At 46.3% G+C, this 13,299-nt stretch overlaps 1 protein-coding gene across 1 annotated transcript; it reads right to left on the bottom strand.

Moving 5' to 3' along the window:
* Positions 1 to 6,512: 6,512 nt before the first annotated feature.
* On the bottom strand, positions 6,513 to 10,045 carry LOC128404837 (caveolin-2-like). The gene is made up of 3 exons (XM_053370804.1): positions 9,658 to 10,045; positions 9,149 to 9,336; positions 6,513 to 7,645 (listed from the first exon to the last, which is right to left on the bottom strand). The coding sequence occupies exons 1-3, from the start codon at positions 9,808 to 9,810 to the stop codon at positions 7,495 to 7,497; spliced, it is 492 nt and encodes a 163-aa protein (XP_053226779.1). The 5' UTR covers positions 9,811 to 10,045; the 3' UTR covers positions 6,513 to 7,494.
* Between the last annotated feature and the right edge of the window lie 3,254 nt (positions 10,046 to 13,299).

The raw sequence follows: 13,299 nt of genomic DNA, 5'->3' as shown, positions 1-13,299 counted from the left end.
TGGTGGCTCCTCGTTTATGGAATACTCTTCCCAGGAAGGCTCACCTGCTGACACCATCATTATATCTCTTTAGGTGCAAAGCAGCTGCTTGCTTCTGTAACCAGGCCTTTGGCCTTTGAGAAGTAGGCAGGATGTTTTGAATGAATCCCCCACTCCATTGGTTTTAATGTTGTTGTTGTTTTGTATGTTGCTTTGGGTTGTCTTAGACAAGATAAAGTGACTAACAAATATAATAATAATAATAATAATAATAATAATAATAATAATAATAATGAAGTAATTGAAGAGAATTTAAAGTAAGAAGGTGGAAGCATTGTTGTCCATGGTGTGCTCTCTGCAATGAATTAAACACGGGGCTGCCTCAGAAACTTCAGCTGGTGCTGAATTCAGCTACAGCAAAGGCAGCATTTTTCCACCTCTGCCGCGCTAAGCAGTTGGTCCTTTACCTTTCCCGCCCTGATCTTGCCACTCTGATCCATGCGACTGTCACCTCCAGGCTCGATTATTGTAATTCGCTCTACATGGGGCTGCCCTTGAGACTGACCCAGAAACTCCAGCGGGTGCAGAATGCTGTGACGAGTCTCCTTACGGGGGGGGGGGTCCTTGCCGCGGGACCACATTCATCCGGTGCTTTACCAGTTGCACTGGCTCCCGGTGGAGTACAGGGTCAGGTTTAAGGTGCTGGTTTGAACCTTTAAAGCCCTATACGGCCTTGTACTTATGGGACTGCCTTTCCTGGTATGTCCCGTGGAGGACCTTATGGCCCACAAATAATAACACCTTGGAGGTCCCGGGCCTCAAGGAGGTTAGGCTGGCCTTGACCAGGCCTGGTGGAACGCTCTGTCGCAGGAGACTAGGGCCCTGCAGGACTTGACATCTCTCCGCAGGGCCTGCAAGACGGAGCTGTTCCGCCGGGCCTTTGGTTGGCTCCCAGTCTGACCCCCCTCTTTCTACAAGACCTTCATGGAAGTGGCCTCTCTAACTCTTCCCACTGGCCCATTTAAGACCAGCACAAATAGCTGGGCCTGGTGAGCACTTAATGTTCCCAACCCCTATACTGTAGTTATAGTTTGTGAGTTGCCATCTGATTTTATTCTGATTTTAATTTGATTTTAAGCTGTATTTCAATCAGTTGTTTGATTTTATGTTTTAATGTATTATATACTTTGATGTTAGCCGCCCTGAGTCCAGTCTTGGCCGGGGAGGGCGGGATATAAATAATAATAATAATAATAATAATAATAATAATAATAATAGTATTTTGTCAAGGTGGCTTTTCAAGTGTGATGCCAGCCTGAGAAAACTGTGAATATGGATGCACATGGGAGTTGTAGGGTTGGAAGGGACCATGAGGGTCATCTAGTCCAACTCTCTGCAGCGCACGACTCTTTCGCCCAACATGGGGCTCGAACTCAGAACCCTGAGATTAAGAGTTTCATGCTCTACTGACTGAGCTATCCCACGTATCTATCATTTTCAGATTGTGTTCAATCATAACCCAGCAAATTTGGGCTGCAGAATTAAAGCTGATTTGGAGCTCTCGCAAAAGAAACCAATTTCCCCCAAAGATCCAACTTGTTGTAATAAGAAAAGTGACAGGAAAATGCCCTGGAAAATGTGGGATAATGCTCATTTTGACACAACATCATCTAACCTTTCCACAAACCAATCAGGACGCCTGTTGATTAATCTGGTCATCTGGAAGTGACTTTAGTCTCTTGCAGCAAAAATAACAGTCTTGTTGTCACCTTAAAGACCAGCACATTTAATAGGGCATATATATTTGTAGAATTCAATCCACGTCATCAGATGCATGAAGTGTTACCCTGAAGTGTAGCAGTAGGTGTTCATGTGTGTCTAAACACACACTTGTACACATACATACACATACATACATACATATTTTGGAGGGGAGAGATTGTAAACTGTGATGTCAAAGGGAAATGCAGAGAAGTACAAATGATGATTCTTATGTTGGCTATTTGCAGATTAGTTGCACTGTAGAAGGCGTGCTGGGGAGACCACACATTACAAGGAACGCAAAAATAACTTTTGCTAGGTTTTAATAACAAAAACAAAAACTCATTTTACATTAATTACAATATATCAATAAGCATGACCCAACCCATCTACCAGGGTGCTGAGAGAGCCAGGTGCTGCTCTTTATATACTATACCCAACAACTTAATTAACATAACTTAACAACACCTGCTATACTGCTTCACAGCTGTAATACTAGGTCACGTTATTTGCTCTGGCCCTTAAAGAAATACACATCTTGTGGAACAATAATGAACCTTCAAATTTAAAGAGACCATTCAACATTTCCCCTGCGGTTCATTATTGTGGAACAAAAACATAAAGCATATTTTTTACATGTCTTTCATGTGTAACCTTTGGAAGTGCTTTAGTAAAAATGTCCGCAATTTGATTGTCACCTGGAACATATTGAAATACAATTATTTTGTCAGCAATTAGTTTCTTTACAAACTGTAAATGTAATCTTAAGACTAGTGCACTGCGTATTGGTCTCTGAACACAGGATAGCGAGTCCGCTCTGGGAATCAAGGTAACTTTTTACTGATAGTGTTACTTGCATCTGTAGATCTGCAAATACTTGCAGATACCATTTTATATCACGAATGGCCTGAATGCATGCACATAATTCACTCTCTGTTGTGGAGAGACAAATAATAGTTTGTGTCTGGGACTTCCATTCAAATGGACACCCGTTATAACAGAACACCATACCAGACAAACCCCTGCAATTATTTTGTTCCACTGCATGAGATGTGTTAAGTTGTGGGCGAACATATCAGACGACACAGCGATTCTTCCAAAGCAGCTCTTTATTTGTAAGCTGGAACAGAACTGAACTGAGGAGCTCAGTCAGCCTGCTTGTATAGAGCTCCACTAGAATGCAACAGTAACCATATTCTGTAACTAGCCAATCACTGAACGTCACTTTCGATCCTTCATTTGCATACAAACTATCTAATCACTGAACGTCACTTTCGATCCTTCATTTGCATAACAATCTACAGTATCCCCCTGCTGGCCCAGGGTGAGAACTTCAGTACATAACAAGATGCGTCGCAGAAAATTTCAAAACCTTTGTCAATACTTGACGTAAACTGCAATCTATAATGTTTGCAATGTTGAAGGTATGTTACAACGCTCTTAAGAGCAGAGAAGCATTGCGTAGTGGGCTTTTCCACAAATTTTGCTAGAAAGTGAAAAGCATAAGTTATATCTGGTCTCGAGATTCTTTGAATGAAATTTAGCTTGCCTATAGCAGAATGATACAAAGTTTTGTTAGGAAACCACACACCATAGGTGTTTTCTTCCCATTTGCATTTTTTAAACATAACATTTCAACAAGATCATCAATTTTTACAGTTTGATGAACCAGAAAAGATCCATTTTTGCCTTTCTCAATTTGCATGGATAAGTAATTTTTAGCTATGCCTAATTCTACCACATCAAATTTGTTCTGTAACTGTGATACTGCCTGTTCATATTCCTGTTTAGTTTTTGTAGAAATTAACACGTCATCTAACATACACACATATTTTTGTTACAGTTTGCCCTTTCCTTTATAAACACACAATTGTCTGCTTTTCCTTGCGAAAAACCAATATCCAGTAATTCTTTTGCTAAAGTTTGGTGCTAATTCCTTCCACTTTGGTGCAGACCATAAAGGCTGTGTACACAATACATTTAAAGCTCATTATTTCCCCCACAGAATCTTGGGAACCGTAGTTTAAGGGTGCTGGGAATTGTAGCTTTGTGAGGGGTAAACTACAGATCCCAAGATTCTGTGGGGGAAATAATGGGCTTTCAATGTGCTATCAATGTATGGGGTGCCTGCAGCCTTACATTGTGGACAGTGACCATTCCCAAAAACCACTTGTGTTGGTTACACACCTTGGCACCTTGGCATCTGTAAGGCAATTTTCACATAGTGTGATAAAAATCTATCATGCTGGTTCAGTTCACAAGTGACAGAAGCAAGTGGCCTGAGACTCTCAATGAACTGTAATTCAACAGTGTCGTTGCAGTCTCTTTTAAAAGTTGTTTTTTTCTATTATGACCAACTTAAGATCGGCTTGTAGATAATGTCCTAGGAGACACCTACAAGTACCTTGTACTTCACAGGGTTACTGTGAGGTCAGGTGTGACGGAGATCATGCAGCCAATCTAAAGTCAGTGGACCAAAACAGTAACAGATGAGCCCATAGGTGGGGGGGGGCAGCTGCTCTAAGAACTGCTGCTAAAGCTGCTAATAGCATTGTTAAAAGTCTGCATCACTAGAGATGGGGGAGAAATCTGATTCTCTTCACATTTAAAGGTGAACTTAAAAAATCTGTACTTTTTGAAACATCTGAACCAAATCCTTTGAAATTCACACTTCTCTGGATTTTGGAATGCAGTGCTGCTGTCAATATTGTTGTTGACATCCGTCTGTCTTGAGAGACAATGGAGTGTGCCTCCAGGGGTGAAGTCAAACTGCTGTGTTGGCAGCACTGAAGTGACCTCCCTGGGGTACAAGCCTAGGCAGTGTGTATGGAGGTCCCAGGCTGCCCAAAACACGCCTCACTAGCGTGGTCCAAAGGAAAGCAGAGCAAGACCTTTGGCCCCAGCTGGGCCGCAGGAGTTGCTGGAAGGAGGCATACAAGTACCATCCAACCACCCCATATTTGTCCTACAGCTGCGGGGGAGGCGGTGAAGAGGCCCCACGCAGTGTGCCCCAGACCCATGGGCTGCTCGCCCGCCCCTGGCTGCAAGACGTGCGCACCACACCAGGCACCCGAACAGCTAGCTACGGTATGTTGCTGGTGAGAGGCTGCCAGCTCTGCAGGCAAGGGGTGGCATAACTGGGCTCCTGAGCCCCCCAGGGGGGCCGCAGAAAAAATGTTGTTGGTTAAAAAGAAGAGAAGAAGAGCTTGGATTTGATATCCTGCTTTATCACTACCCAAAGGAGTCTCAAAGCAGCTCACAATCTCCTTTCCCTTCCTCCCCCACAACAAACACTCTGTGAGGTGAGTGGGGCTGAGAGACGTCAGAGAAGTGTGACTGGCCCAAGGTCACCCAGCAGCTGCATGTGGAGGAGCGGAGACACGAACCCAGTTCCCCAGATTACAAGACTACCGCTCTTAACCACTACACCACACTGGCTCTCCAGTTAAGGGAGCTGTGGACTCAAAAAGGTTGAAAACCTCTGCTCTATGTTATGAAAACTATTCCTATGAGAAAATTGATAGAGATATGTTTTTCTCCCTCTCTCATTGTATACAATGAAGCTGAATGTTGGAAGATTCAGGCAGAGAAAAGAAAGCACTTTTTCATACACTACATAGTTAAACTATGGAACTCACACCCACAGGAGGTAGTGATGGCCACCAATTTGGATGGCTTTAAAAGAGGATTAGACAAATACATGGATAAGGCTATTGTCCACCTCCACTGCCAGTTAAGCCTTTGATTTCCTGTTGCTGGGATTTCGCAATTTAGGAGTGTGCTGTGGCATTTGGTCCTGCCACTGTGAAAGCAGGACACTGGACTAGATGGGCCATTGGTCGGATCCAGCAGCCTCTTTTTATAACAAAACCACAGTGGTGGGCAGCTGCTGCTGGCATTGAGTGCAAATGTATGGAGCCATGGAAGGGCTCCCAGCCAAGTCCGAGACATGGCTGGGAAAGGGAGGTATGTGCTCGTAATGCTACCCTTGGTCCATAAGTGCACGCAAGAGGCTTGCTGGCAGCCAGCGTTTTCAGGGGTGCCACGATGATGGGCATCAGCAGCTGCAGCATGCAGTGTTCCTGGCAGCAGCGTGCAAAGGAAATATGGCATTTTAAGGTGTGGTTCCTGGCACTATCTCTGTCATCTGCCTGTGGGTATTAGAATAGCGAGGGGCTGCCGGAGAAGACAAACAGACTCCTACTGCAGTTTTATGCACACTGGAATCCAGCGGGTCTTACATCTGAGCAAAGTCAAGACTGAATTGGGCTCCGTCTCACACAAGATGGAGAGGGGTGTGAATTGCAATCTGCGCATTCTTGTTAACTTCCATCCGCCCACCAGCCATTCCTCCAATACCCTCCAACTGCCCTGTTTTAAGCGGGACACTCCCAGATTCACAGAGGCGTTTGGATCCGGGAATGTCTTGCTTTCCCCCTGAGCTCAGGGAGGTGAGCCAGCCGGCTGAGCCTCTCTATGGCCGCCGCTGCCAGCCTCCTCCCTTGGCAGCCACTGGAGAGCGGCTGCTGCCACTGAAGCCCAGCTCCAAGTGACATGCCAGCGGATGAGAGGTGCGCCGCTGCCACCACTTTTTCTCCCTGCCACTTCTGTCTACAGGTCAGGGCTGACCCGGGAGTGGAGCTGCAGGATGTTGTGGCCTCCACAGCTCCCTGGCATGCTGGAGCCCAGTAGAGGAGAGGCATGGCGCTGCTGCCACTCCTTTTCCCTGTCCCTTCTGCCCCCAGCATTTTGATGTCCCAAATCCAAAGTTAAGGCTGTTGGGGGATATGTCCTCTGCACCCCTCTGTGAGGCACAGAACCTTTTCCTCCTTCATCCCGTCCCTTTAACACCCGTTTGTGCCTGGCTTGCCAGAACAGAATCAAAAGAATTCAAACACAAGGGGAAGCAAATCAACTTTTTTGTTTTATTAAATAAAGGGGGAGATGACGACGGAGCTTTACGTTTCAGCGATTGCTGTGGGAGGAGGGGCTGGAGGGAGCGGGGGCTGCCTCCCACAGAAATGAACATATCTTCTCCCAGAGCCCAGCACTGGGTCTGGAGTTGCCCTAGTCCCCCTCCTGCCCCCCCCCCCATGTGCAAAATTTCAGAAGGCTAATCCCAGTGTTACTTTTCCTGGAGGAGATTCTTATGTGGGCTGTCAGTCGGGGTTAGGCCAGAGATGGCTGGACTTCAGCTCCCATCAGCCCCAGAAAGCATGGCCAGTAGCCAGAGACCGTCTTGTGTGCAAAGCCAGGTGGATTCCCATCCCTGTCTCTGAGATACTAACCGACAGATGAGCCAGCTAGAATCTCAGGGAGGGAGGAGGGTAGTTTTGAAAGTTCCTCACCTATTATTATTATTATTATTATTATTATTATTATTATTATTAATGTAGACCACCCTTCATCCAAGGATCACAGGGAGGACTATGGAGAGCCCACTCCTAGAATAATGTGGAATTCTTTCTGCAGGTCTGGACAAAGCAGGGGCATGACAATAAGAGAATAGAATACGGATGTTTCATTTTGAGACCTCTCTCTGAATCACCATTCTCTTCGTCCTCTGGCCTCCTTGTTTTCCTTCCCTCTGACCTGCTCCCTCGCCCACAATTCCCCTTTTCTGACCCAAGGCTAAAAGCTCCCTGTGAGTTCTACTCTCTGCTGTGAAATCCAGCCTGTTTAGTGCATCTGAGTGAAATGGGAAGGAAAGTCTTTGGCACGTGGGTCTTGGAGGGGGGAGGCGGCATCTCTGTGTCACTTCTGAGTAACGGTGAGGTAGATGGCGCTGCAGCAGCGGCCCAGGCTGGTGAAAAGTGGGGCCACCACCACATCCAGGATGCTGGCCCAGAGGGTGCGAACCGGAGGCATTGCCATTGTGCAGAGCTGGATGCAGGGCATCACACACCTGTGGGAGGAAGAGGGGAGAGATGTGGCTGGCAGCCTCCAGGAAACAACAAAGCACCCCAACATTTAGACTCCAGTTAGGCAACCTAGAGGCCAATATACACTCACCTACAGTATTGTTAATAAGAATGTCTTCAATTGCAGGTAGGCAACCTGTGACCCAGAGACCAGGGGTTGTAGCCAACACTAGTCCTACTCAGAGTAGAAATGTTTTATATTTGTTTTATGGTTCTCTTTTGTAAGCGATATTGATAATCTTGATCTAGATTTAAAATACACATCTTCAAATAAATAAATAAAATTTTAAAAGAATAATAAAAAAGAGTAGAAATGCATGGACATGGCTAACTTAGGTTCATAACTTTCAATGGGTCTACTTTGTGTAGGCCTAGCACTGGATACAACCCTGTGTGCAGCCTCAGACACCTCCAGAAGATGCCTACCATTCTTCCAACTTTTTGAAAGAAGGAAGGCTGCTTTCTGGTTCATGTCCTTGTTTTCCTGGGTTCCACCAAGTGACCAATTTATTTAGCATTTCTGTCTTCAGATTCCTCCATTCCTCATATCAGTGTTAGGCAGACAGTACTTATCTGCTCCCCCAACTAGCAGAACAAGGACATCACACAAACAGTAGGTGCTTCCAGATCTAGTGTATTGCTATTTTGCAGATCAGATTCAGTCACATCCTGGCAAATTCAGGTTGTGCAATTAAAAGTGGATTTGGCAGTCTTGTGCAACAAACTCACTTCGCCCGCACGGAAATGAAGATCCCAAACCTCTCACTGGTGTGTGTATAAATACATGTGAGTGCTGTACATGCATGTGGGTTGTGACACATACCGTATTTTTTGCTCTATAAGACTCACTTTTTCCCTCCTAAAAAGTAAGGGGAAATGTGTGTGCATCTTATGGAGCAAACGCAGGCTGCGCAGCTATCCCAGAAGCCAGAACAGCAAGAGGGATTGCTGCTTTCACTGCGCAGCGATCACTCTTGCTGTTCTGGCTTCTGAGATTCAGAATATTTTTTTTCTTGTTTTCCTCCTCCAAAAACTAGGTGTGTCTTGTGGTCTGGTGTGTCTTATAGAGCGAAAAATACAGTACTTTAACACCAATTCCCTCTGGGGTAAGTGTTTGGCAAAGTGTCTTTTAAGAGATTTGTTTGCCATTATTAGTCTACTCCCTGAAGCACCCACAAACCTACAGGACAAGTCAAGTCAAAGTGCTAGAAGAGCGTCTGCCCACCTGGTGCCCTACAGACATTTTGGACTACACCCCCTATCAGCCCAAGCCAGCAATGAGGCTGATGGGAGTTGTAGTCCAAAGGGCCTGGAGCTTGGCAAAGTCTGTGTTAGAGTAACACAGCTTCCTCCTGTTGGCAGTTCCCCCAAGTAACCACTAGAATTAGCCTTGCTAATGGTCAATGAATGTGCAACCAACTGGAAGCAAGAGGCTGGTCGTGAGCCAAGGGGCAAGAGGAGGCAGAGCAAAGGGGGCAGACCCTCACCAGATGTGCAGGCAGCCTAGGCAGGCAAAGAGAAAGCCCGAGAATAGGGAGACGGGCACAGCACACAGCAGCGAGATGATGCGGTAGCACCAGAGGCGCGAACTCTCAAAGACGATGTCGCTCCAGGTCCAAACCCGGTCAAAGCTGCGAAACGAGGAAGGTTCAGCAAGAATGTCGGAGAATTCCAGCTGCCGGGAAGAACAAGGGAATCTGGTCACTGAAGATTCTCCAGCGCAGAGAGAGAATGTTGAGAGCAAAGCATCTTGGCCTCAGGAGGACCCATGCCGTCTCCTTCTGTGTGGTTCTGGGGCATGTAAGGAGCAGCAATCAGCAAAGGGGGTGGAGAAGAATCAGTTGTGCTGCAGGTGAAGGGCTGGGAGGAGTTTGGGGGTGAACAAGGATACAACTCCCACCTTGGGTGGGTAGAAGAGAGCTGCGCCCTTAGATTTTAGGAAGTCAGAATTTAGGCATCCCCACCCCAAGTCAGGCAGGTAAGCTCCCTTTGTTACCTTAAGGTGCTGGTTGATCCCACGCGGGTCCCGAGGGTCTGCTTTGGGTGGTGTGTTGATAGCGGACTGCAGGAACATGGGAGATCCCGGCTCCTGCAAATGAGGGTCTTCTGGATCCAACTTGCACTCAATCAAATAATCATTATTGATCATCCTGCCAGGAGGGAGAAGATCAGCACTCGCAGGCACTGCTGTTGCTCTCTCAGAAGGGGGTTCCAGTAACGCTGTCAAGCACCTCTTTATAATTCTGCCTCTAACACTTCCTTTTGTTGCATAGGCTTCGTGTTTTACTGAAACTGCCTTGTCTGTTCTTATTTAACCTGCCTGTCCACTCTTCCCTTGCACAGTATTTCTCTCCATCTGTGTGCAGGAACTTGACTCCAGTTCTATTCTCAGCCTTGGCCAACATAGATTGGAGGGTGAGGGGAGTCGAGGAGGGAGGATCTCAGCAGTTGCACGCCCCCGCCTGGTATTTGCAGCCATGGGGCGAGTGAGATGCATTGGGACAAGGGGTATAAATATGCCACTGTCCCAGAGTTCCTTTGCTGATGAGCGGAAACGGGGAATGGCGGCCCAGCTAAATATATGCAAGCACAGGGTATTCTTGGAACTGGGAGAAGAATGGGGTGCAGTGGGTCGCAGCAGCAGGGCTCAGAGCCAGGTGAACTAAATAGGGTGTATACCAATGGCAGCTAAATGGGACTTATAGAAGCAGGGCACCATCTAGTGGCTCTGAGCTACCATTCAACAGGTCAAGAGAGCACCCAGTGCACAATCTTGCCAACTTTCAGCAACACTCATGGGACCAAAACTGCAGGAATCAGAGGCATTTTGTGGCATCTGAAACTTTCCTTGGGTTCTGTAGGACTGGGATAAAATGCTGGCATTTTCAAGGCTTCTGCTGGGTTCTGGGAAACCCAAATAAAGCTGATGATGAACTGCATTACTTTCCCCAAACCCATAGGTTGTATTGGACTCACAGAGGGCTTCCCGATTCAAGGTCCACACAGTCAGAGAATTCTCATTCTCATAGGATAGTTCAGTCAGTAGAGCGTGAGACTTTCAATCTCAAGGTCATGGGTTCAAGCCCCATGCTGGGCAAAAGATTCCTGCAATGCAGGGGGTTGGACTAGATGACCCTTGGGATCTCTTCCAACTCTACAATTCTCTGATTTTATGATTCTATGAATTGTAGAGTTGGAAGGGTTCCTGAGGGTCGTCTAGTCCAACCGCCTGCAGTGTGGGAATCTCAACTAAAGCATCTATGACAGATCTAACCTCTGCTGAAACACTTCCAAGGTAGGAGAGTCCACGACCTTATGAGGGAGTCCATTCCACTGTTGAAAAGCTTTTACCACCAGAAAGTTCTTCATGGTGTTTAGCTGGAATCTCCTTTCTTGTAATTTGAAACCTTTGGTTCCTTCCAAAGCAGGAGAAAACAAGCTTACACCACCTTCTATGTGACAGCCATTTAGATATTGGAAAATGGCTCTCACATCTCTTATCCAGGCCAGTGTTTTTTTCTTGGGGAGCTCAAGGGTACTGGCACCCTTTTTTCCTAGAAGAAAAGCACTGATCCAGACTAAACATACCAAACTCTCTCAACCATTCCTCATAAGGCTTGGTTTCCAGACCCTTGACCATCTTGGCCACCACCCTCTGCACATGTTCCAGCTTGTCAATATCCTTCTTAACTTGTGGCGCCCAGAGCTGGCACCTGTATTCCAGGTGTGGTCTGACCAAGGCGGAATAGAGTGAGACTATTGGCAGTGCCCTTCATTGGCATCCGGACTGCATTTAATACAGGCATTAAAGTGAACAGGGAAACCTTTCCTTACACAGGTGTTCCTCCTGCACAACAGTGTCCCACAGAGTTTTGGGTAGACCAGTTATAGCTTTAACTCACTGCGTATTCTTCCTGGGAATCTGAAGAATGTGAGAAGCTGGAGCCGTCACCCAGGCTCCCTCCAGACATCCTTTGGATTCTGCATTCGTGATGATTTGTGCTCTTGATGGTATCAGGCCAGGGATGCCAACTTGAATGAAGTATTGGGGGGGGGCAGGTAAGCTGCGCCCTGCATAATCAATCACATAATGCGGTGCACTCACACCATTTGAACGGCAACGCCCATCGACTTTGGGGGAGGGCTGCCCCCCTCAAGTATTGGGCATGCAAAGGGACCTCAGTCCCTAGGAGCTGGCTCCAATATATCAGGTGGCTATTCGTGACTCTGCTTTTAATACTATTTTTGCCTGCCAAAGCTTTGGCGAGGACATACAGCTTCATTTCCTGCAACTTCCAGCTAAAATTCTGCTTTTGTTGTGCTGTGTTGTGCTTTGGTTGTACCCTCTGGATAATAATGTGGTAATATCAGGGAAACGTCACAGAACAATGAATAAAGCAGAATAAATCCACCACTAGTGCACCATTATTGGGCCAATAACATGTTGCAGAATGAATGCACCTGCAATAAAGCACCCGTCTGGAGGGGACATGTCTTTGGGCAAGGCTACCCAACGCTGTGTAAGTAATTCATTCAACTAGCAACTTGTTTTTGTTGCTGTTCTTTAAAAAAGAATTTTATTGAAAATGCTTAACAGAAATAAAGAACAGTTATTTGGGTCAAGTCTGCAGCAGCAAATATAGTCACCATCTGCAACTGTGTAATGCAGCCACCTCAATAAAACTAGAAATTATTATCAGAGGGAGGGAAGGAAGGAAGGAAGGAAGGAAGGAAGGAAGGGCTGTGGGAAGTAGGGATGAGGAAGAAATTTGATTCAGTTTGCATTTAAAGGTGGATTTACCTATTTCACACTTCCTGAAACAATACATGACCCGAAATGCAGCCATCCTTCAAAATCCACACTTTTCCAAATTTTGCAGGGCTGCTCTCCAAGCTGATTTCTGGTCTTCCCTTCATATGCCCTGCAGGCGTTGTCAGTATTGACTTGCTGCCTCTGTGGTTCCTTTAAGACAGTTTCTTCTCTGAAGAGGAAGGAAACCCAGCTCCTCACCAGTTTAACATGGGGCACCATCCAGTGGCAGGTTCTTCTGCAGAAGCCACATTGGAATAAAATAGGGTTGCCATACGCCTGGAATTTCCAGGACATAGCCGGCAATCAGCCCTTGTCAATAGCTTCCGGCCATATGGCAACCTGGCAACCAATGCTGGAAGTGCAGCTCAAAAAGCTCAACAACTTTGTGTCTGCATTTTCAGCTTTTGAAATATGGCAATCCTAGAATAAAGGGCAAGCACCTGTTGGGCCCTTGGATCAAATCAATGGCTGATATCTAATGCTAGTCCTACTCAGAGTAGACCTATTGAAGCTATAAACATGACTAAGGGCTCGTCCACACTTCTACCTGACTTCTACCTGTTCTGCCGATTTCCCAGAGAAACCTGCTGTTTATTGTTGAATCAGAACAAACGTCCTTTGGTTTTTCTGTGGATTGACCATTTGTTCGGATTCTGTGGTAAACAGCAGGTTTCCTGCACAAAGCTGTGGGACAAACTATTTGGACCTGTGCCTCCAAAGCACAAGAGAAATGGAAAACCACTCAGACCTGTGTTTTCTCAGCATGAAACAAGCAGAAGTGTGGATGAGCCCTAAGTCAGGTTCCTTAATTTCAGCAGGTAGGAA

This window comes from Podarcis raffonei, chromosome 17 (genome assembly GCF_027172205.1).
Source record: "Podarcis raffonei isolate rPodRaf1 chromosome 17, rPodRaf1.pri, whole genome shotgun sequence".
NCBI classification, from domain to species: domain Eukaryota; kingdom Metazoa; phylum Chordata; class Lepidosauria; order Squamata; family Lacertidae; genus Podarcis; species Podarcis raffonei.
Note: the sequence above shows the minus strand (reverse complement) of the source record. Positions and strands in the feature narration are given on the sequence as shown.

Excerpts from the sequence above, each read along its gene's own strand:
- LOC128404837 (XM_053370804.1), bottom strand. The coding sequence starts at position 9,810 with ATGATCAATAATGATTATTTGATTGAGTGCAAGTTGGATCCAGAAGAC. Across the intron at positions 9,337-9,657 it reads GGATCAACCAGCACCTTAAG|CTGGAATTCTCCGACATTCT; the intron begins GTAACAAAGGGA and ends TCTTCCCGGCAG. Across the intron at positions 7,646-9,148 it reads CTAGGCTGCCTGCACATCTG|GTGTGTGATGCCCTGCATCC; the intron begins GTGAGGGTCTGC and ends TTCCTCCCACAG.